At 41.3% G+C, this 25,298-nt stretch overlaps 1 protein-coding gene across 15 annotated transcripts in view; it reads right to left on the bottom strand.

Moving 5' to 3' along the window:
* Positions 1-316: 316 nt before the first annotated feature.
* Positions 317-25,298, bottom strand: part of LOC119852194 (aspartyl/asparaginyl beta-hydroxylase) — a 203,764-nt gene continuing 178,782 nt past the window's right edge. For all 15 annotated transcript variants that reach the window (XM_038393240.2, XM_038393239.2, XM_038393232.2 and 12 more), the window contains 4 exons: positions 16,281-16,416; positions 15,344-15,435; positions 10,520-10,653; positions 317-4,346 (listed from right to left, as the gene is read on the bottom strand). In XM_038393240.2, the coding sequence (XP_038249168.1) occupies positions 4,196-4,346; positions 10,520-10,653; positions 15,344-15,435; positions 16,281-16,416 (513 nt within the window). In that variant the 3' untranslated portion in view covers positions 317-4,195. The remainder of the gene's footprint in view (positions 4,347-10,519; positions 10,654-15,343; positions 15,436-16,280; positions 16,417-25,298) is intronic.

Raw genomic sequence — 25,298 nt, 5'->3', positions numbered from 1 at the left:
TTTAGATCACTACAGCAAATGAAAGCTCTGCAGAGCCATTTAACCCTCTTCCATCCTGCAGTCAGCTAAAGGTATAGCCAGAAGGATCTGCTGATTGCAGATGGTGGCTGTGGTTAAATCAGAAAGGGAAAACTTAGAATGAATTATATAACATAGTACTTTGACTGGAAGGAAATGTGAAAGAACAAAAATGTAGAACTGAAATGCCAAAGATCAGTTTGTTATCTCTTTCTTTGCTCTACTTGCAAAATGAATCCCATCACTACATTGAAATGGAAATAGATAAAAATAATAAAAACAATCCACTGTTAAGAAATTGCATCTGCTGTGACTTTATTTCTTTAAACCATTGTACAATTTTTTCGCATGCACTTTTTACCTTTCATTCAGTTGTGCTACATGGCATTTATTAGAACAAGTGGTCGCTGCCCATATGTCAAATAAGGTAATTGTAAGTCAGATACACAATATGAGTTGACAGTGGACAGCATAATACTCTTTTAAATATGCCTCGGGGGGGCCACATAACTTGTGAGTGGTACACTGAAGCGATGACATAGTTCAACTGGGAATAGTCATCCCTAATGAATGAAAATAAAAGGTGTTACCTCTAACCGACGTAGAATATCACATTTATACCTGGCCAGAAGGGGTCTGTCCGATACTATTATACACAACTAGGGATTAATACAGCTACTAATGTTACATGCAGAATAATTGCAGAAAGTGTATAATTTGTGTGGTTTGTATTTCTCAGCAAGATGGGGTAGATATAGGGCTTGATCTGCAAGGTGCTAAGAGCTCTGCAAGGTGATGCTGATGTCAACAAGTATTGAGGGCCCTAAGCACTTTGCAAGAATGCCCAGAACCACAAATGAGCACTTAGCATGTTGCAAGATTGAAGACACATATCTTAGTGATTCCCCCCCATTAAAATTCACGGTAGAATACACTAGGCACATCGGCAGGTAGTAACATAGCATAGCTCCATTGGCTTCAATGGAGACAATACCATAGTGTCACTCAAGAGAGAGGCCTTGTTTTACAGCCTTTTTAGTTAACACATTTACCTGTGTTGCCACTGAAATGATACTCTCACAAGAACAGTGATGTAACATTTTGTAAGTCATGAGGTAGAGAGAAAGAAGACTAAGAAAATCTTAGCTGGGAAATTCTGCAATACATTTTAGTAGCCTGAATTTATTTAAGTCAGAGTTGTGCAGCTGAAGTGTTTTGAAAGCTATTGAATTCGTAGTCCATGAGCATCAGTGTCTATAAAAGGTAAAAAAGCCCTTTAAGCTGTTATGACTAAAACATACAATGGTGACATGAATAAACATCTGTGTTGGCCTGTAATACATATCCCAAAATATCAGGGCATGACTAAGATGGTGGTTCTTATTTAACTCTGTGCATAGGTACATGATAACTATGAACAGGAAAAAGAAATGCAATTTTCACTGACCTTATTGGTATGATACAAACATTAGATTGTACAGTCCTCTGTCAAATTGCCTCCCTTTGTTGAATGAATATGAAGGACAAAATATTTTACTGAAGATATTTTTCACTTTAAAAAGCATTTTCATTTGTTTCTTCCATTAAGATTTCCAATGTAGAAATTTCTTAGGGGGAAAACATCAGTTTGCAATCTAAAAAGCTTAAAATGAGGTGTGATGTATACACTGTACAATTTTATAGGTTCTTCCATATGCTTACTGGGTGCACAGCTATTCCAATAACTACATCCAACAAAAAATAACGTTCTTGACTCCTTGCCCCCAAAGCACAACAGAAGCATTTTCAGTGGTGGAGAAACTACTAATAATGAAGCCACATCATCCACATTGCCACATTCACGGCACTTCTGTTTTTAATGCACAATATAGCAATCCCTCATTATTTAATGAGCATTAATATGTTTATAGGTTCATGTTTAGTGTTGAGTGCTTTAATGTATTTGCCGATCATAATCCCAAATGATAAAGCATCTACCTTCAGAGGAAGAAACACTACTAAACTATAAGGGAACAATCGGAGCTACAAGAAAAGCATGATACGAGTTTTCACAAATTAAAAACTAAACATCTGTTATATCTCTAGAGAATGAGTATTAAATCCAAGCAATGGAAATTGCAATGTAGTTTAAGGTGAATTAAGGTGAATCTAAAAGGAAACAATTTTGGGTCAAAGCCAAACACTTCTATTCATTCTTTAAAAATTATTTTATCATTTATCTTTCTTAATCATTTTCAGTATTACAAAATATGCCATGCAACTAAACAATTGGCTGGAGAGGCTGCCTCCCACTGAGTCCAGTTATACTGAGCACCTCATTTATAAATAGTTCTCATTCATCGTTCTACCAAATCCTCCCAATAAACATTTTTACATATTTCGAATTGTGAAATGAACATAATTATTTTAGGATCTCCTGATAATTAAACTGAGAGTTGTGAATTTCTTGTTGAAGTGGGTATATAGTTGTCTCTGGTTTAGAAAGCACACCCAAGCTTTTCTGGATCATGACTGAAACTGAAGTCTTGATCAGTGCATGATCATCAAATTTTGCTAATCCAAAAGGAAATAAACGTGCACAACTCTAAAAAATAGTTACAGCATCTCATGGCACAAACCATCATGCAATGTGTTATACGGCACTATATGAACTAACTATTTAATAAATCCAAAATCTAAGTGACTCTTAGTTTATGGGAATACAAAGTTAAGGCTATTTTATCAAAATTGCCACTGTAATGAAGTAAACAATCTCAGACAGTCTGATTATGAGCATATAGAGTATGTGTGCATGGTGCTTAGATACCATGATATAAGGCACCTTAGTAACAATACATTTGACAGTTTACTGCAACATGAATGTTTCCCAAGCCTAAAATGGGAAGAGGCCTGTCTCCCTTCTCTGGAGATATAACTAACAAAATCTAAGAGCTCTAATTTCTGACATGGAAGTTAATACATTGAAAACTATATTCAAAGCTGTTCTTATCTGGTTCTGTGTTCTAGCAAGAAGTCTGTGCTTCCAGGCAAGGATCAGAATTCCACATCAGAATTTGGTCCTCTGCTCCCAGCTCAGAGAATTCTGTCTCTCTTCTATTTAGGTTCTTATTCTGAGGAATGACCACTCAGGTCAATCTAGAAGCAGCCCCTGGAAGGAGCTGTGTCCAACTCTTCTTGGACAGAAGATGGCATGACACAAGGGGCCTTGAAATGATAGGTGACATAGCAGTTAACTACATAATCCTAAAGTAAGAGCACCTGCAACTCCCACTTAAGACAATGGACGTCCCAGTACTTCCCAGGATGAGGTCCTGAAATTGAAGAGATCCTTTTAGCTGAAGGAGACTTAAAAGATTCTTTCATTCTAGGAAAACAAAACTGATTGGATATGAGTTTTTAGACTCTACTAACTGGCAGTTAAATAATACAAGTTTCTATTTCCATTTCCAGATGGCAAGAAAAGGCCACACTTAGCACGTAGAGTTCCTTCCTCTGCTAAAAGCAGGACGTGCACTTATTAAACATATTTTTAAAAAATTAGTGGTTCACAAAAGGAAATGATCAATGTATAGCTATGATAGAAAAATACAATTACCCATGTAGAAAAATACAAAATAAAACTATTCATTCACATTATCTACAGTTGATACTATATGCATATTGTTTCATACCTAAAACATTTATGATTAGAAATTGAATGAGAGAATTTCGAAGCTAGTTGTGTGCAAATGTTTATGCACATCTAATGTATACATGTCATTACCAGGTAGCAGTGCACGTACAAATCAGATATTTGTGCATTAACATGGCCAATAAGGTGACTAACTGGCTCTGTGCACATGTACGTCTGTGATACTGGTACACATAATATAGACATGTCACAAACATTTTCACATTCCTCATTTTGAAAATTTGACCTGATAGCTCTTTGGTTGACAAGAGTATTATTGCACTTGCAGCCTACAAGCAAATCTATCAGATCAGTGCCATTTCAGTATGAAACAGAATGGAACATTTTTAGGTAAGTCCATAGTAATTGTGGAACAATTTCTTCACATCTTCTAGCCCCTAGAAGAGTGACATTTGCCACATGGCCAGCCAAATTAATGTTGTGTATTTATATTTCCAGACTCCAATGGATTAAACCTCATCTGTTTCCTACATCAGAAATGACCTCTTAAATGGCAGGAAGGGTGCGTCTCTGTTGGGGTGTTAACTCAGGGTGCCACACATCCACAATGAATATCAGCCGATAACTGCCAGCATCCTGCCACACTTCATGCTCAAAAGAGTCGTCGAAGATAAGAACCTTCCCTTCTTCCCAGGTTCTGTAATAGAAAAGAACATCCTTTTTTATTGTGTTTTGGGCACCCATTAATGGGTACTTATCTGGGCAGGTATTTGTGCTGGAGATGCTCTTCTGTACATGGAGAAGGTATAATCAGCATGTTTTGCATAAGGAATCTAATACTACTTAAAGAGAAATGAGATGTCTGTATCAGAGCTCTGAATGAAATAAACTATAGAAAGTTCAGTTTGATGTAGCTCCATTCACTGAGTTATACTTTTATGTTCTCTGTCTCTCTCTTTGTATGCATACAGGAATATACACTATATATATATATATATATATATATATATATATATATATATATAGGGATCTGAGTCTAGAGTCTAGGAGGCATTGAGCATCCACCATTCTCAATAATCTGGATACTTTAAATCAAGTCCCGCCCCCCACCTTTTTTAGACATATACTATTAGAGGATAATGGAGAGATGAGCAATAGCCAGCAAAAGGTTTTAAAATAAACATATGTCAAACAAACTGGATTAAAAAAACAGAATTACAAAATTAAATCCTGGTTCATACTTAACGTCAAAAATGTGAGTAGACGCACTGCATAAATCTTTGCAGGATCGGAGCCTAAGCGCGTGTCTAGAGAGGAAAGCTGCACTAGTATAGTTTATTTTGGTATAATTATGCTGATATAACTACATCAAAAGTGAGAGTCCAAGCTGCTCTGTCCATGCCCTTTTAAGCTACAGCAGAACCTCTGTTTTAGAAATTGGGGATAGAGGCATTTTTAACATCAAAAAATCATAAAATGGAATATTTCAAAAAGATAGTAGGTCTCGTGCATACATTGCAGCACTTTCTTCTTGTCCTTCCACCCACTGCAAAGTGATTTCCAATGCCCTGAAAGCATTGGAATGTGAAGGGATGACAGCTTGTTCTTCACAGACATCACTTTTATTATGCAATATTTTTTTCCCTAATTGGGAACAATGGTTCATATGTCTGGTCATTTTAAAGACTGGTGTTCATAAAACCATGGTTCTACTGTAGTTTGCTTGGTTAAGCGCTGCTTCCATGGAGTGTGACACCATATGGAACAAACACATAGCACTCTGAGTGGGTATTCCAAAATGCAAAGCACGGCTAGCCAGGGAAAGTAAAGTTATTCCAGTGAAATTTTCCCATGTAGACATGGCCTTCGGCAGGGAACACAGTAAATATTACATATTTTTTATTTTAGTGCAGAAAATTGATACTTTCTCAAACCATAATACATACAATTCATTCAAACTGGCTTGTGTCTGAGCATGTCACATTCTTTAACAACAAGCTAAAGAACAAAACTTAAAGGACAATGGTGAGAAGCAAAGTATCAGAAGCAAAGGTACCTAATCGGTTGGAAGGATCAGAGTTAGGTTCAGTTTTAACATCTTCATTAATGACCTTCAGAAGGAGTTTAAAGGCATGTTAATTAAGGTCTCGATATTGCAAAGTCAATGGGACACTTGAGTGAATATAATCGTCCATGAAAAAAGAAAAGGAGTACTTGGGGCACCTTAAAGACTAACAAATTTATTTAAGCATAAGCTTTCGTGAGCTACAGCTCACTTCATCGGATGCATTCGGTGGAAAATACAGTGGGGAGATTTATATACACACACACAGAGAACATGAAACAATGGGTTTTATCATACACACTGTAAGGAGAGTGATCACTTAAGATGAGCTATTACCAGCAGGAAGGTGGGGGGGGGAAGGAGGAAAACCTTTTATGGTGATAATCCAGGTGGGCCATTTCCAGCAGTTAACAAGAACGTCTGAGGAACAGTGGGGGGTAGGGGAGAAACAACATGGGGAAATAGTTTTACTTTGTGTAATGACCCATCCACTCCCAGTCTCTATTCAAGCCTAAGTTAATTGTATCCAGTTTGCAAATTAATTCCAATTCAGCAGTCTCTCATTGGAGTCTGTTTTTGAAGTGTTTTTGTTGAAGGATAGCCACTCTCAGGTCTGTAATCGAGTGACCGGAGAGATTGAAGTGTTCTCCGACTGGTTTTTGAATGTTATAATTCTTGACGTCTGATTTGTGTCCATTTATTCTTTTACGTAGAGACTGTCCAGTTTGGCCAATGTACATGGCAGAGGGGCATTGCTGGTACATGATGGCATATATCACATTGGTAGATGCGCAGGTGAACGAGCCTTTGATAGTGTGGCTGATGTGATTAGGCCCTATGATGGTGTCCTCTGAATAGATACGTGGACAGAGTTGGCAACGGGCTTTGTTGCAAGGATAGGTTCCTGGGTTAGTGGTTCTGTTGTGTGGTGTGTGGTTGCTGGTGAGTATTTGCTTCAGTTGGGGGGCTGTCTGTTAGCAAGGGCTGGCCTGTCTCCCAAGATCTGTGAGAGTGATGGGTCGTTCTTCAGGATAGGTTGTAGATCCTTGAAGATGCGCTGGAGAGGTTTTAGTTGGGGGCTGAAGGTGATGGCTAGTGGTGTTCTGTTATTTTCTTTGTTGGGCCTGTCCTGTAGTAGGTGACTTCTGGGTACTCTTCTTGCTCTGTCAATCTGTTTCTTCACTTCAGCAGGTGGGTATTTGTAGTTGTGAGAATGCTTGATAGAGATCTTGTAGGTGTTTGTCTCTGTCTGAGGGGTTGGAGCAAATGCGGTTGTATCGTAGAGCTTGGCTGTAGACAATGGATCGTGTGGTGTGATCTGGATGAAAGCTGGAGGCATGTAGGTAGGAATAGCGGTCAGTAGGTTTCAGATATAGGGTGGTGTTTATGTGACCATTGCTTATTAGCACTGTAGTGTCCAGGAAGTGGATCTCTTGTGTGGACTGGTCCAGGCTGAGGTTGATGGTGGGACGGAGATTGCTGAAATCATGGTGGAATTCCTCAAGGGCTTCTTTTCCATGGGTCCAGATGATGAAGATGTCATCAATGTATCGCAAGTAGAGTAGAGGCGTTAGGGGACGAGAGCTGAGGAAGCGTTGTTCTAAGTCAGCCATAAACATGCTGGCGTACTGTGGGGCCATGCGGGTACCCATCGCAGTGCCGCTGATTTGAAGGTATACATTGTCCCCAAATGTGAAATAGTTATGGGTGAGGACAAAGTCACAAAGTTCAGCCACCAGGTTAGCCTTAAGGGTTTTCCTCCTCCCCCCGCCCTCCTGCTGGTAATAGCTCATCTTAAGTCATCACTCTCTTTACAGTGTGTATGATAAAACCCCTTGTTTCATGTTCTCTGTGTGTGTATATACATCTCTCCACTGTATTTTCCACTGAATGCATCCGACGAAGTGAGCTGTAGCTCACGAAAGCTTATGCTCAAATAAATTTGTTAGTCTCTAAGGTGCCACAAGTACTCCTTTTCTTTTTGTGAATACAGACTAACATGGCTGCTACTCTGAAACCTGTCATAATTGTCCATGAGTGTGTATCACTTTGCAAGACAAGAGCCTTAATTCTGAGGTGATGAATTAAGTATTGCAAGTAAGCACAGAGAAATAATACAAAGGGAAGTTGTGACACATGGCTAGAAAGGGTTAAACATCCTGCAAAATAAATAACCCACAGAAGATATGTGGGAGATAATGTTTGTGTTTTGGTACATTCACATATGTATGAGTAGGGTGGACAATGTAACCAACAGTCCCTGTCTATGCTGTATTCTGATAATTTAGAGGTCAAAAGAACATACTAGCATGTAAATGAATTGTAAACACAGGATATCTCAGTGTTCATCTCTCTTTGAAACATACTGTGAATTGTGACGGAACAAGCAAATGGCCTTATGTTAATTTGTGTAGCTAAGTACTGGTGATGAACCTCCTTCAAAGTCATCCTATAACTACCTTTTGTTCCCTGAGGAATTCCAACTTTTCAGAAGACATGAAATTGTATAAAAGATCCTTGGGTCCTGATTCTGTCATCTCAGATCCGCTTAGACTTCATCAGCAGAAGTTTGAGTCTCAAGTCTGAGGTCCCAGTTATGCTGGTATGCCCTGAATATGAGATTTGCTATGTACTCTCAACGTACGTCTCCTTCAGCAGTACTGCTGTCCAGCTTTCTCCTTCCCATTGTTTAGCTATGCCTCAGTGTACTTTTACCTAGATGTATTAGGCTGCATTTTTTCAAGCTGAACCTCATTTTATTTCCTGTCCATGTTTTAATCTCTTTACCTCTGTGACTCGGGCCCTAGTGGGGAGCAAGCTGTGGTCATTCAATTATGCAAATAATGGGGCAGACAATCCCCATAAAGATGGTTCCAATGCCTAGATTTACCAAGCCAGCATAAAACAGATTCTTTATTACCTCACTGGTTACTCAGAAGTCCAAACAACACAGTTCCCTTAAATATTGTCATTTGGGGCGGGGGGAGGATTTGTGTCTTTGGTAATGAATATTTAGCTTCTGCTGAAGTAAACTGGAGCTGTACATGTCAGTGTAGCAGAATCTGGCCCTTATACATTAGTTTTACATTTTTAATAAGTTAATTTAGTGTGTACAGAATGTGCCAGACTCAGAGCACTAGGGACTGAAACCCTCTCTTTACAGAGCAGTAACACCACCAGCTTCCCTATGCTTCCCTGACAAGTACCAGATGTGGAGGGACCAGTACAACAGGTGACAGGGTAATTCAGTCTCCATGCCACTAAGCTGTCTGCTCAGATTATGACAAATAAGGATGTCAGTTGTTATCATGGATTTAGAGTTGTGGACACCGGTACACTCAGATCTGGAATGAGACCCACCACTTTGTTTCACACAGGTCAACGAACAGCCATTTGATGACTCTCAGTGACTACTGCCCTGAAGTCACAACAGTGACCGAAAGGTGGAAGGCTCCATGCTCATTAACAAGCCTCTAAACCATCTAACCACCACTCCCTCCGGCCCAAATGTGTACAGTATCTTCAACCTATTTCAAATACTGAGCCAGAAAGCTGAGAACAAATGTATTCATCAGTGATTAGACAAAACATACTACATTAGCTGCAATGCTGACACTGTGATAGAATATTTGAATGAGGTACATGCTGGCAGGAGTCCCATCACTTCTGCAAACAGCTAGATTATTAATAGTTGAAAACTCCTACTCTCAGAATTCTACAAATCATCCGCTCTGGTTGGTTTACAGAAGACTTCACTCAACTACATGTTGTCATGATGCTTGATGTGTTTTTCATCATCAAATGCATCTCCACAGTAGCAGCATGCACTCAGATGCTGTTAGAAATATACTACCTCTCTGAAAATTCCCAGTGTAAACAACAGAACTCCGAGGGGCTGGGGTGGGGACTTCTGACTCAAAAAATAAAAATCTATACGTGAAAGGCAAATTTTTCCAAGTTAAGGTAATTAAATTGCTTAACTTTCCATTTTGTTAGTTTTATACATTTGTGATTTTATTTATAATGCCATATGCAGGCATCAGATGCTACAGCTTGGTCTTTGATATGTTTCTCTGGGGATTACGTTCCCTGAACTCAAATATCTAGTTATTGTTTTTTAAGATGAGCAAATGGAGATTGAACAGGTCTGCAATGCAACACAACTTTACCTAATAGAAAGCAGTTTTCCTTCTTAATGCATTTTAAACTTAAGAAAACTTTTTATCAAATCCACATATTGGGCTAAATCCTCCGCTACTGTAAAATCAGCATAGCTTCACTACCTTCAACTTCAATTGAACTGAAGTCAATGGAGCTATGCCAATACATACCAGCTGAGGACCTGGTCTATATGGGCAGACTAGAGTGCTTTTTATCCACAGCAGTAAAGAAGTAAACAGAGCTACAGTGAAGAGTCTAGATTTTGCTGATCAAGATGACTGATCTCCAAGCAGAGGAAAGGGAAAAATGGCATAACTCTTGCATTCAGATGGTAAATGTCATTGGATTAACGACCTGAGATTAAAGTCTTTGGGCTATGGACACAGTTACTAAGATAAAAATGGCCATGGCATGAAAGAGCAGGTTTAATCTCAAAAGAGTGTTGGGTCACTGCATGACAACTGAAATTCATTTATTTGTAACAAGTTCTAGGGACCAAACTGCTTGTTATATTTTTTAATTGAAGACCCCTTTGCCAGCAACCAACACACATCAGAATTGTCTTTTTTGTTTTGTGGGTCACATCTGAAAACAGGTGCACTCCAATTTTTTAAGCCTTAGGGAAGAGAAGGAAATAAACATACCTGTTCTCCTTGGCACATCGAATTCTGCAGCCTTCTTTTGGTATAACCAAGCCCAAATGCATCCTCAGCCTACAGTTTGTAGGCCCTGTGTGAGGCCAGACATGAGTCCCTGGGTGCATGACGGAATACTTGATCTGCAAACAGAGATACAATTCATTAATCAGGCCATTTTCACTAACCTTCTACTAGAAGAACAGAACTTTACTACAGCTGATTCAAGATAAGTCATGACAGCCCAACATTGCAGTATCCAGTGTTGCTAGAGCTGTGTCTGTCCCCGGATATTAGACAGACTAGGTTGGTGAGCGAATATCTTTTATGGGACTAACTTCTGTTGGTGAAAGAGACAAGTTTTTGAACTACACAGAGCTCTGCTTCAAATCTGGGAAAGGTACTAAGGCTATGCCTACACTGCCACTTATGTCAGTATAACTTATGTTGCTCAGGGGTGTGAATAAACCAGCCCACTGAGCGACATAAGTTACATCAACATAAGCGCCGGTGTGGACAATGCTACATTGGTGGGAGAGCTTCTACCACTGACAGAGCTACCACTGCTCATTGGAGAGTTCTCTCCAGTTGGCTTAGAGCGGCTACACGAGAGATCTTACAGGGGCGCAGCTGCATCGGTACAGCTGCCCCACTGTAAACTCGCTAATGTACACATGGCCTAAGAGTGTCACAGCTAAATACGAGATTGAACAGATCGTTTAGCATAAGTAGTTAGTACATATTCTAAGGGATCCCTCAAGGTGAAGTGGCCCATTAACACCACTCCAGTCATACGAAGGTAAGGAGGGCAGGAGAAGCAGCTGTGGGGAGGGTTACTGGGTTACAGATTGTTGTAATGAGCCGTAAATCCAGCATCTTTTTTAACACCATAATTTTTAGTGTCTAGCAAAGTTATGAATTTAAGCTCCCAGGCTTATCTTTTGACAGTGTTGTGCAGATTTCCTTTGCAGAGGAGGACTGATAGGTCGGATATAGATTGATCACTTTGTGAAAAGTGTTCACCCACAGATAATATGATTGTCTTATCATTTTCTTGTGTGAGTTCATCTGAGAGCATAGCAATTGTTTGGTTTCACCCACATAGCTGTTATTGGCATAGGCATCAACTTCTCTTTGCACTGGTGGGTGCTTGACCCCCCCACCCCGACTCCACCCCTGCCCCACGCCCTCCCGCCCTTGCCCTGTCCCCATTCTAACCCCTTTCATAAAGTCCCCACCCCAACTCCGCCCCCTCCCTCCCTGCCCCTATTGGACTCCTTTCCCAAATCCTCGCCCCGGCCCCACCTCTTCCCCTGAGCATGCCACTTTCCCATTCCTCCCCCTCCTTCCCACAGCTTGTTACGCCGCGAAACAGCTGTTTTGCGGCAGCAAGCGCTGGGAGGAGAAGCGGGGACATGGCATGCTCAGGGAGGAGGCAGAGGTGAACTAGAGTGGGGGGGCGGGGCAGGGAGCTTGGCTGCCAGTGGGTGAAGAGCACCCACCAATTTTTCCCCATGGGTGCTCCCAGCCCTGGAGCACCCACAGAGTTGGCACCTATGGTTATTGAGGCATTTAGTGCACTGGATGAGGTACACCACATGTTGTGACAGGTATGTGTAGGACCCATGGATTTTGAAAGCTGTGTTATGTGGGGTGTTGATCATTGTAGCTGTGGAGATCAGGCTGCAGGTTTTACATCTATTATTTTAGCAGGGTCTGGTTCTGTTTTGAGTTGGTGTGTTTCTGTCTGTGGGCAGCTTGCTTCTGATGAGCTTGGAGAGGCTGGGAGGTTATCAAGATTCAGGAAAGATTTCTTTCAGGATGGGTCACCACTGAGTATGGGTTGTAGTTGTTTGATGATACCTGTGTGGGTTCCAGTGTGAAATGGTATGTAACAACTAGGGTGTGCAGTCAGAGGGGTTTTTATTTCTGTATTGAAGTAGGTCCCCTTGGGGTCTCATGGAACAGGCCACCCAAATATCCCAAGAAAACCTTCTTCAACACAGAGATAAAACCCCGACCAACTGCACACCTATGGTCCCACCCTGGAATGCATATGGGGTATCATCAAACAACTTATGCCATACATATAATTAATAAGTACTGTACCACACATACTGTACAACACATATATATTAATATATAACATCCATAAAACTGCATTAAAATAATGTTACGGCCGTAAAGTCAAGCATTCAAAATTTAGGAAATGCCAGAATTAAATTTGCCCATGCTACTTTATTTGATTCCGTTATAGATTCATAGATACTAAGGTAAGAAGGGACCATTCTGATCATCTAGTCCGACCTCCTGCACAGCGCAGGCCACAGAATCTCACCCACCCACTCCTATGAAAAACCTCACCCATGTCTGAGCTATTGAAGTCCTTAAATCATGGTTCAAAGACTTCAAGGAGCAGAGAAGCCTCCCTCAAGTCAACCATGCCCCATGCTACAGAGGAAGGAGAAAAACCTCCAGGGCCTCTCCAATCTGCCCTGGAGGAAAATTCCTTCCCAACCCCAAAATATGGCAATCAGCTAAACCCTGAGCATATGGGCAAGATTCACCAGCCAGACACCCAGGAAAGAATTTTCTATAGTAACTCAGATCCCATTGTTATGATATGCAATAGGATACAATCATTATATGATATCACATACTATTTTTTCCACAGGATCTCTGTCTTGTTCAGAGAATGGGTAGTTAATTATTCAATTTTTTTTTACCCTCATCCAGTGTGTGTCCCCAGACTTTATATAATGCACACCATCCAATCCCTGTGCTGAATACAAAATTATGAATTTCCTTACAGGTGTTTCTACAATGCTCTACTCATAATATCTGAGTGCTTCAAAAAACATGAATGAATTTATCTTTACAACACCCTGTGAATGTATAACTTTATTTTATGGAAAGGGACCTGAGGAACAAAGAGAATTCTTTAATAGGGTATTAAATGGGAGGAAGCAGTAGATGAAATATATCTTGCTTTTAATAAGGCTTTTGACACAGTCCCATGCAACATTCTCATAAGCAAACTAGGAAAATGTGGTCTAGACTAAATTACTATAAGGTGGATGCATAACTGGTTGAAAGACTGTACTCAAAGAAAGAAAAGGAGTACCCGTGGCACCTTAGAGACTAACAAATTTATTAGAGCATAAGCTTTCGTGAGCTACAGCTCACTTCATCGGATGCATTTGGTGGAAAACATCCGATGAAGTGAGCTGTAGCTCACGAAAGCTTATGCTCTAATAAATTTGTTAGTCTCTAAGGTGCCATGGGTACTCCTTTTCTTTTTGCGAATACAGACTAACACGGCTGCTACTCTGAAACCTGTACTCAAAGAGTAGTTAACAGCGGTTCACTGTCAAACTGCGAGGAAATATCTAGTGGGATCCTGCAGGTGTCTGTTTGGGATCTGGTACTATTCAATGCTTTTATTAATTACTTGGATAATAGACTGGAAAGCATGCTTATAAAATTTGCAAATGACACCAAGCTGGGAGAAGATGCAAGAACATAAGAAGATAGGATTAGAATTCAAAACAACCTTGACAAATTGAGAATTGGTCAGAAATCAACAAAATGGAATTAAATAAAGACAAGCGCAAAGTACTACACTGTGGAATGAAAATACAAATGGGGAATAACTGACTAGGCAGCAGTACTCCTGAAAATTTGTGGATAGCAAATTAAATATGAGCCAACAACATGATGCAGCTGTGAAAGAGACTAATATCATTCTGGGGTGTATTAACAGAAGTGTGGTATGTGAAACACAGGAGGTAATAGTCCCGCTCTACTAGTGGTGCTAGTGAAGCCTCATCCAGGTTATTGTGTTCAGTTTTGGTTACCATTCTTTCAGAAAGATATTGACAAACTGGAGAGAGGTCAGAGGACAGCAACAAAACTGATAAAAGGTTTAAAAAACCTAACCTATGAGGAAAGGCTAAAAAAAGGGAGTCTGTTCGTCTTGAGAAAAGACGACTGAAGGGGGACCTGATAACAGTCTTCAAATAGCGTAAGGGCTGTTATAGAGGACGATGATCAATTATTCTCCATGTCCACTGAAGGTAGGACAAGAAGTAATGGTCTTAATCTGCAGCAAGGGAGATTTAGACTAGAGATTAGGGGAAACTAACTATAAGGTAGTTAAGCACTAGAATAGGCTTCCAAGACAGGTTGTGGAATCCCTTTCATTGGAGATTTTTAAGAACAGGTTAAATAAACACTTATCAGGGATGGTCTAGATATACTTGGTCCTGCCTCAGCAGGTCTGAGGTCCTTTCTAGACCTCCATTTCTATACTTTAAATTTGGAATGCTTGACTTTGCACCCCTAGCATCCTTTTAATGCACTTTTTGGAAGCAATTTCCTAATTAAAACATTGAAAAAAATGACATTTCATCCTGTAGAATCATACTGACCCAGCTCGGGTCATCAGTTGGGTCTGGACATTTAGATCCTCAACTAACTGAGTAACTGGTAGCAGGAATAGGCTGTTACTCTCTATGTGGACCAGGCACTTGGCAGGGAGATGCACACTTTGCCAGCATCCTGTGGTGAGTCTTAAAGTTGCCTTCCAGAGGCAGAAACCTGAAGAAACCTGGAAGTGTCACTACCGCCTGCCTGCCTTGAGGTGAATCTTCATGCTGACCCATGAGCCAGATTGGTGCAAGTGGGTATAGTTTATAACTCCCTGAACTGCAGTGGATCTGGCCTACTGAATGAACTCAGCTCAAGTCAGTGTCCCCTATGGGTACAGTACTCATCGACATCACCTTAACCCCACCCTCTTGGATTGCAGTAATGAAGCATGTCAATAAGTACCTGTCCTCTTCGGCACCCTGTAGCCTCAGGGAATCTTTCCAAGAAAGCACACGTTTTAGGGACACCTTTACAGGCATTTTCATTTTTTCTTCCTAACAAAACAAATCGGCAAGTGAAACACTAAATAAATAATCTCTACACTTCCCACTCACATAAGCATGTTTCAGCCAAAGATTTCAAAGAGCTTTCTACAAAAGCCAGGTAAGTATCACTGTCCCCATTTCACAGAAGCAAAGAGAGGATAGACACTGAAACTAAAGCAAAGAGAGATGGCTTGCAATATTATCAGTTTAAGTTACAGCATCCTGCTTTTAAATCATTCATTTAGGGTATGAGTCATAAGACAATGAATGAGGCTCTATGGGGAAAAAGAGATGAAAGTGACTCCCATCAAGACAAACTATACCTCAGTGTTGAAATGATATATTTTAAAGTTCTTTCTAATATGTAAATCCCTACACTACTTAAGGTCATTCCAACATTCAGGCCTCCCACATCACAGCTCAGAGAAAGAGCAGCTGGTTTATTAAAACATATACTGTAGCTCATATAGTTTCTGAATGACAGAATTGCATCTGGTTGGTGACAAAAGACTGGCGATACATTTTTTCCTTCCCACCTTCTCTCCAACCTCTGGGCTGATTTGTACTTGTGCACTACTGACTTTGCTAGAACAAAATCTTGGCAACTTTGCCAAGAGATGGGTATTGTGGTATTGGATTCTGCAGGTGCTCCTGGGCAATGTGATTTATCATAAAGAATTCTTGCTCATTATGCTCAGGGAAATTATGCAAATTTCACAGGCTCAAATGACGGTTCCAGAAACTTAATGAAATAGCTTTGGTTTTGTAAAGCTATATTACTATTTATTACAGAATATTAAGTGAACAAAGGGGAGGGGGCAATGGGAAGGCACACTAATAAATAGGTTACTTACCTTGCTGCCACAATGTGAACTGGCTCCAATCTCCCTTTTCTCGCAGGTTCTCATCTTCAGGTAAGAAGAGGCCTTTTCCTTTATCCATCACAGAAAGCCCTTCATCACGAATAAGCTTCCAGGTTTTTTCTAGGGACTTTAGTGAGAACCACCATTATTATTCTGAGAATTTGTGTTCAGTTTTAGCACCTCTTTAGTTTTTCTGCCTCTCTCTCTCTTTTTTTAATTTAACAGCAGTAACAGCATTCATCATTGTCAAGTTTTCTTACTTTCAATTTCTGTGAAGGCATTTTAAGGCTGTAAAAACAATCATGTCATTCTTCAGATTCAATTACTTTTGTTTCATAAAAATTTCAATAATCCCCAGCCAGCTCACAGACTGGCCCCCACTTTAATTTGCTTTTTAATTAGCCTAAGGGCTGTGTAACAGATCATTTTATATTGCAAGCTAACAAGAGTGCTGATGATCTATTCAATCTCAGCACACTAGTACTTGGCATACTCTCGAGACAACAAGCCCACTACCATAATCTGAAACTCAAAGCGCCAACTGAGTTTTACAGTTCAAAGTGGAACAACATAAGCACTCTACTTAACACTGCAATTATAAGTTAAAACTTCAGTGAGGTCTACTAAACTTCATTTGTACACTCTAATACCATTGAAAAGGAAGATAATATTTGACTTGAAATTCCAGTAGAAGGATTATATACACAGTCCCTGAAAATGGTAGACAAGTTTAAATCAAACATCTATCCTCTTTTTGGCCAGTATGCATTCAAAACTGAATCATTCTTCAAAAGTTAGTATGAGAAATTTAAAGCTCTACCCTTCTCTGCTTCCTTGGACATTATATTTGCATAGAATCTTATAAATTACAGAATTAATATTCTAATTGTAGCCAGTAATTTTAATCTTAGAGTCATATAAGTGAACACAGTAACAACTGGACCTAATGATACAAAAATTATTTCTATTTCCCAGCCATTTACTTTGTTCACTGAACCACATTTTGCATGAGCAATTTTGCATTTCCTCCTCCAATTTTTGAAAACAAAAGCATGTGTATAGGAATATTTTAATTCATTTCAACATGCAACATGGGCTCTTACTGGTTCGTCTCCATATCATCTGTTTGAATGTGATGGGCTAGATGCAAGGATTGCTGTGTGAGATTCTAAGATCTGTGTTAACGCAGGAGGTCAGAGTAGATGACCATAATGGTCGCTTCTAGTCTTAAAATGTGTGAATCCATGACATTTCCATTTCAGTCCAATGGCTGCCTTGACTTTCTTCAGTTAAATGACAGGCAGCAAGCGGAGCCCAGAAAATGGATACCTTGAAAAAACTGCAAAGTGAAGATGTGATTGTAGCATGGGTAGGTATGTTTGTGTTAGCTTTAATTTAGCTACAGGTAACAATAGTACAGGTAGTACAGGTAACAATAGTAGAGTAGACATAGTGGCATCATCTAGTAACCTGAGTACATACCCCAGCTGGCTCCGAGAGCATGCCAGATTGGCGCCAGCTTTGCTCGAGACAGTATGCTAAAAATAGCAGCGTGGATGTTGCAGCCTAGGCGGCTGCTCGGCCAATCACCCAAGCTTGTACATGGGGGTCAAAAAGGCTAGCTCAAACCAAGCTAGCACCAGTCTGTCTATTTAGGCTGGGAGGCACACTCCCTGCTGCAACATAGACATACCCTGGAGGGACTGGACTCTGATTGCTATGCCACGCTGAAGTCCATGCCACCACATCTACACAGATATTATCTGTGCTAATTAGATTAAAACTAATCTGGTTGTGCCTACCCATGTGACAATCAGACCTTAACTTTGCAGCACAGATGTATCTAAAGGGCTTTAGAAACACAATTCCTAGAATTCTCTGGCTTTTCCACAATAAAATGATTGACTCTTATCAGCTCTTTTCTGAGAGAGAGTGTGCCAAGATCTAGGAAAATTAGGATTCTATTTCCTGTCTACTGTAGATCTCCTTTTTTCTTTCCAGTGGCTAGGATTCTCTCTCTCTCTCTCTCTCCCTCTCCAATATAAGAGACAGTGTTCGCAATTACTGTGCTTCCTACTGTAGCCTCTTTTCAGGTGGGTTTCACTACAATCTTCGGGTACACTTAACTCCAACAAGAAAAAAAATCATTTTCCAACAAAAACCACAGAAGCTTTACTTTTCTTATTGGGGCGTGGGGGAGGGAGGAGCAAAAGTCCGAGGATCAAAAAAGTTTACAGACCCATTGCCAGCCATACATTGGTAAAAATACTTTACACCTTCGCTGCTTGGGAATCCAGGAGCATATGCAGGTAGCAAACATCCTTGACAAACGGAGGGGTAACAGATGGGTAAATAGAGGGATCAGATGCAAGCCTTTAGAGATTTCACCCTTCCCCACTAGTATGGCCTACATAGTGTCCAACCTGATGAGAAAGACTGCACTGCTTAGGTCTGATGGAAAAGACAGAGCTGAATTTAGAATACCGGTAGTAATGTAGTCCTAAATAGCTCACAGGCTTCCTCGTTGCCTCACGTGCATATCAAAGAGCCCTGCAAATCCCAAAGCAGGGTACTTTATGGATATGCAGTTTCATATCATCAGCCTCTGAGACTTTTTGGAAAGGCTAGAATGGAGCACTGAAGACAGTGTTGTTAACCCCAGCCTGAATCGGCAGGTGAGTTAATACCACTTCATGTTCAAAGCTATAAAAGGCTGTTGTTCCAGATGAAAATACTAGCATGAATAACTGACCACCTATTGGCAGGAACAGAGGAAGGATACCAGTGCAGCTTGAATTTATACAGGCTGTAATCTAAAGTAATATAGGTCAAGAAAATCAGAAAACTCTAAATGGTGCCGGAGGTGCTTTGCGACAAACGCCTCAATCCCCTGGCCCAAAGAGGAGAGGTTGAGACTGGGCAGTGAATAGCTAGAATATCAGTATCAGACATTTCTTCCATTTGAGCAAGGATCTAATGCAAAAGGTCTGTATCTTTCCCTCCCAAAAGGAGATATTGTTAATCCCTGACAATAACTGGCCCAGCACCCACCTCTTGCTAATATGAAGAGCATGGGTCTATATCATAGCTTGTATGTAGCATCTTCCCTACCACTTCTAGAGGTCTGCAAGCAAAACAGGCCAAAATTCAACTGGAAGGTCCTTTTACTTTCCTTTTAAGACTCTGTCTCCACAGACCCACGGACAAACTGATTTGAATAGAACTGAATATGTCTGCAAAGCAACTTGATAATTCTTCACCACAAGTAATATTCAAATCTGTCTCTTATCAGATGGAAAGTGGATTCAGGAACCTGAGCACTATGTGGAAAAGTTCAAACACAAACTCAGTGTTTATCTCCAAGACCCTGGTTTTGAAAACACTTACACACATGCTGAACTTTAACTATGAATAAGGCTGCGAGTTTCTCACGGAGGTCACAGATTCTGTGACTTTCCGCGACCTCTGTAGTGGCCAGGTGCACCGGCTGCTGCTGGGGCAGTCTCAGGCCACCATCACCACCCCAGCAACAGCAGGAGTTTGGGTGGGGAGCTCAGGGTTGGGAGTTGGGGCGATGGAGTGGGCGAGGGCTCTGGGTGGCACTTACTTTGGGGGTGGGGGGAAGATCCCCAGAAGTGGCACATCCCTTGGCTCCTAGGCCAGGGGGCTCTGTGCAATGTCTCCACCTGCAGGCAACACCCCCACAGCTCCCATTGGCTGTAGTTCCCAGCCAACGGGAACTGCAGAGCCAGCACTTGGGGAGGAGACAACACGCAGAGCTGTGTGATGTCACCATTTCCGGGGAGGCGTGGAGCTGGGTAGGGAGCTTGCCAGCCCCGCCTCCCCGCCGCAGCACTGGTTCCAGGACGACCCCTCCCCCAAACACCCACAGCATCCCTTGGGCTGCACCCCTCCCCAAGATTTAGTCGGGGGTATATAGTACAAGTCGTGGAGAGGTCACAGGCCATGAATTTTTGTTTACTGCCCATGACCTGTCCATGACTTTTACTAAAAATACCTGTGACTAAAACTTAACTATGAGTAGTCCTGTTGAAATCAAGCACATGAGTGTTTGCAGGACTGGGACCAACTGTCTTGCTGATATTCCAAGTACTGGCATTTCCCAGGAAAATATTTAAAATTACCATACCATATTATATGCATAATTTCAAACAACAGGTTGAGACAAGCCAACTCTTTTGAGTTGTGATCCAATCTTGATTCGAATCAAGAATCCAAATGTGAATAGTATCTTGAGTACAAGCATTTGTTTAATAAGAGCTGATTTCTATAAACCTCTATATATTTTTTTCCTCAATGTCTTTTTCTTAAACAGTAATTGCATCTTACTGTTGCTTTGCATTTGATTACACTGTAGATTTTAATTGCAAATACTGTACTACACTTGAGTATGTGTTTTCTTCACTTAATCTTGATTTTTAGGGAAAAAAAAAGAGTACTGAAAACAACAAGAAATCCTCACTCTGAGTTTCCAAAGCCTATTTAATCTATAATCACCACCAGTGTCACAAAATAAATGTTTAATGCCTTTGCTCTTTGCAAGACAGGGCTTTCCTTAAAGTCTCTACCCACTTTTTTATATTAAGCAGTTACTCCTCTTAATTTACAACTCAATTTCACCATTCAGTTTTAACCTTTATCCTTTCTTTTCTAAACCATTTCAAACCTAGGTGTCAGCACGACCTGCAAAAGGTTCTATTTAACCACCCAGCACTCCTTTCAAGGCCAATTATGGATTGGGGACATGTGGTAGGGTAGCTACCGCTTTCATTTTCTTCCAGCTGAGGATGGCTTGAATTTCTTAATTAGTAAAATCCAGATTGTCAGAGAAAACAGAGAGTACATGATCTACTTTAATCAATCATTTCCACTCACTGTAGTACATTGCTGGCAAAGTATTACTGGGATCCTTTCCAAATGTCAAAGCTACAATACAAGGAAAGGACAAAATTATTTGTGTTGGTATTTATTTAGGACTAGTGAAGATTATTTCAGGATACAAAAAATGGCTGACCTCTTGTACATTTTGAATGAGAACTAACTCACCAGAAAGTAAACATATATTGGATTTAAATAAAAATACCACACAATGGTGCAATGAATCAAAAATAACCTGCTACATGCTAGCAGAGGGCAACTAATTGCACCAAGGAAAGGTGTCAGCTGCAGAAGCAACTTAGTTAGCTATTCGTTCAGAGACGTATTTATTCCTTTAGTCGAGACTGAAGAAGAAAGGAGGAGTTTCTTGCATCTTATTAGGGCTTGTCTACACTGGCACTTTACAGCGCTGCACCTTTCTTGCTCAGGGGTGTGAAAAAACACCTCATGGATGTGGGATTTTTTTTAGAGCACTGGGAGACTTCTCTCCCAGCGCTGTGCCACAACTACACAAGCCACTATAAAGCATTGCCGTGGCAGCACTTTAACGTTGCCAGTGTAGACAAGCCCTCAGAATCCAAATCCCTCAAATACTATGATGACCTAGACAGACAGAGAGAGAAATATTACCAGCACACCTACTTACCAGTCACTCAACAGGCTCTTTCCATGCAGCTCGTTTAGATTCTCTGTCCTCTAGGGAAATGGAGGCTTGTCACCAATTAGGCTTGTCCCTATTTTTTTCAAGGACCCTCCAAAGCTTAATTATTAGACTGTATGCAGCAGTTGCAGGGGCATTAACCTCTTGCTTACCAGGCATAAGCATCCCTTGAAATGCCATTATTTTAAAATATGCTTATACTCATTTTTGAATATTCCCTGGATCCTGGAATTAGCTGTGTTATTGTAAAATAAAGGAAAGAAAAGTGACTATTCTCAAACTAGGAATACTAGAAAAAGGCATTTTTCTCTAAGTTCTTTGTACACTGGGCAAGACAAGACACAGTTCAATTCTCATCGCCATCCCAAAGAAACCATAACAGAACATTAAATACGTTTATGGTAGTCTAAGTGACAAAATGGTACTGTTTTGAACATGGCTATGCACTGCTGTGTTTATTAATACAATAGCAGACAGCGTAGATCAGAACAAACTGTGTTCAGCATTGTATCACTAATAATGAATAAACCCTCAGTGTGTAGAATTTAATCACTGTAAAAGTGCCATAGTGCTGAATATGATTTGTTCTTGTCTACACTGACTGCTAACTTGCATTCAACAATACATAGAACAGCTCTGAGGGAGAAGAGGCCTGATTACCCACTGCCTGGCACCTTGTGCAGCCATGTACCCCTGTGCAAAGAAAGTGTCAAACTCTTTCATTCCCGTTTGGTTGCAATTTACATCCATCTCACACAGATGTTAAATGACCATATAAGATGCAAAGCAGGGAAGAATGATTACAGATTGGTTTTCATTGTGTGAGATGAGGAAACAACTTGCACAGATTTTCATCCTTTTAACAAAAATTTAAATGGAAGTCGGAATGTCTGAAGTTAATAAAACAGCCGTTTTTATTAAGCTTGTTACCACTGTCTCGGGAATGCTACTGCACATTTTGCTCGCAGCACAGTACATTTTTAGAATTAATTTGACCTTTTTTTAAATATTCAAACAATTGTATTGAGTCATTGGGGGGTGGGAATGGTGGTGGGTGGGAGAGGAACAACACTACAAATCTTTTTTGGCGATACCTTCAACTTATATTTCGGACTCACACTAGCAACTGTGAAGGTTACTTTAAACTTAAAGAATGTGAAACATCTCTCTCCCCAGTTAAAGTAAAATGTAAACATAAATCAAGACCAGTAATACAGTCCAAGTGCGATGACATAATCTGTCTAAATATTGCATTACCTCTGAGTACTTTATTAGTCATCACTGCATAGTACTGTGCATCCAACCTGATTTAGCTTTTTCTTTTAATCATTATTTTGCTTACAGTGGTTAACAAATGTTAAAGGACCAGGTTTCACTGTTATTTGGACAAATGACTGACCTAGTTACCTTGGTAGTGATCTCCCATTTTCTACATAGGAAAAACACAGACTGCACAACTTTGTGTACAGCTGTAACAGTCTACAACTACTACAACAAAAGCATTTTAAATTTCATCAAGGGCAATATTTTTAACATATAAATAAAAGACACAAAATAAAATAAAATATCATAAACTAATAAATATGAGAGACATAATGTGAGTATACAAATATTTTCCAATGTCAGCTTTCAGATCCAAATTGACAAAAGCCTGGAAATTGCAGATGGTTTTCATATCAATTCATATCAAGCTTCAGAAATTCTACATTTTCCTTGACATCCAACTATCCCAATTGTTGTTTCACTTCCTTATATTATTGATCTTCCTCTTCTTGTTCCTACTCTCTTCTGTCATTCATTGTGATTGTATTTTTGTGCTTTCAGGGATTCCATTGCTTGTATGGTTTACATAACTCTATTCTATGGACTTAAAAGTGCTTTTAAGGTGCAATACCACCACTGAAGAAATTCAGGGAGGCACTGTACTTCAGAAAGGCAGGCTCAGCTCCTGGAAATCCCAGAGTGCTGGGGTTGCATAACCACTGCATCACCCTGGGTGAGGGTGCAGTATTCACTTCTCTCTCTGCTGGTGGATGGGACCGGGCCATGGCTCCATCTTTCCTGAAGCTAGCTCTGAAAGGGCACTGCCCTGAGGACTTCCACAGTGTGTGTGTAGCGCCTTATTGGGATCGAGAAAGTGCAAAAGGATCTCCCCTCCTACCAGCTTAAGGGGGGAGTCCACAGGACCTGGAAACCAAATAATTATGGGGGACAACTAATGAAATAACAGGGACAGGAGTGTGGTCAAAGGGTCAAACAAAGGAAACCAGACGGGGACACCAAGCAGAGAACCCCAGATAGCGCCCACTGCTCCTCGAAGGCGTCAAGGGAGTCAGTGGACGCCACCCTGAGGAACTCTGCCTGGGAAAAGTGAATGGACGGAGGTTCGGAAATAGGCCCCACAGTCACAGGAGACTCCATCAGCCAACCTCCTCACCCTGGTTTTATAGATGGCCACTTTAGCCAGGGCCAGGAGGAGGTTGACCAGGAGGTCCCATGACTTAGTGGGGTCACGGATAGGGAGTGCATAGCTAAGGAGGTGAGGGGGAAAGTGCAACCAAAATCTTAACAAAATATTTGTGAGGAGCTAGAATAGGGGCTGCAGCCTGGCGCACTCCAAGTATATGTGCGCCAGGGTTTCCCTCACGCCACAAAAGGAACAGGTGTCTGGGATAGGGGTGAACCACGCCAAATACATGCTTGAGCCCATGGCCCCGTAAAGGAGCCGCCAACTGATATCCCCGGTGGGCGTCGGGACCAGAGTGGAATATAGGCCGGTCCACCAGGGCTCCTCACCCTCTAGAGGTGGCAGGAGGTCCCGCCACTTTGTGTCGGGGTGGGAGGCGAGGGTGAGGATGTGAAGGGTGTGGAGCACGAGCGTGTATAGATGTTTCCTTGGCGCGGTCTGGAAATCGACCAGCTGCAAATCATGCAGCTGGCTCATGGTGAAGGGACGGGGGGGTTGGTAAGGTCCACGGGGCAGGGGCCCAATGAAAAGGTCCAGAGGGTCTGGAGTGGAGGGTGGGCAGGGCGCACCCTCTCTTAGGATCCAGTCGAGGTAAACCCAAGCCGCGGGCGGCAAAGTGGCCCTCACCTCCTGAAGTACGCGTCGGGGAGTACAAGGCCTGGAGAGCTCCATGCGCTGAGCGAGTGTTAGGAGATCCAGACAGTGTCCTCGGTCATAGTCCAGCAGGTCTCCGACTCTGGTGACTTCTGCCAGGACTAACCTCTGGCGCACTGAGGGGGACTCCACCACCTGCAAACGGAGCTGGGGGTTTGTAGCAGGAGCTCCACGAGGAGATCTCCCCCCCCCCCCGGGTGGCTGCCACTGAGAACAGTTTCCAGGTCCGGAGGAGGTCCTAGTAGAAGACTGACAGCTCAGAGAGTTCTCGCGGAAGACCTTGGATGGAGATAAAGGAGCTGCCAGTCATATCGGAGCCCTCGGAAGC

This window comes from Dermochelys coriacea, chromosome 2 (genome assembly GCF_009764565.3).
Source record: "Dermochelys coriacea isolate rDerCor1 chromosome 2, rDerCor1.pri.v4, whole genome shotgun sequence".
NCBI lineage: Eukaryota > Metazoa > Chordata > Testudines > Dermochelyidae > Dermochelys > Dermochelys coriacea.
This window is presented reverse-complemented; position numbering and strand designations above follow the sequence as displayed.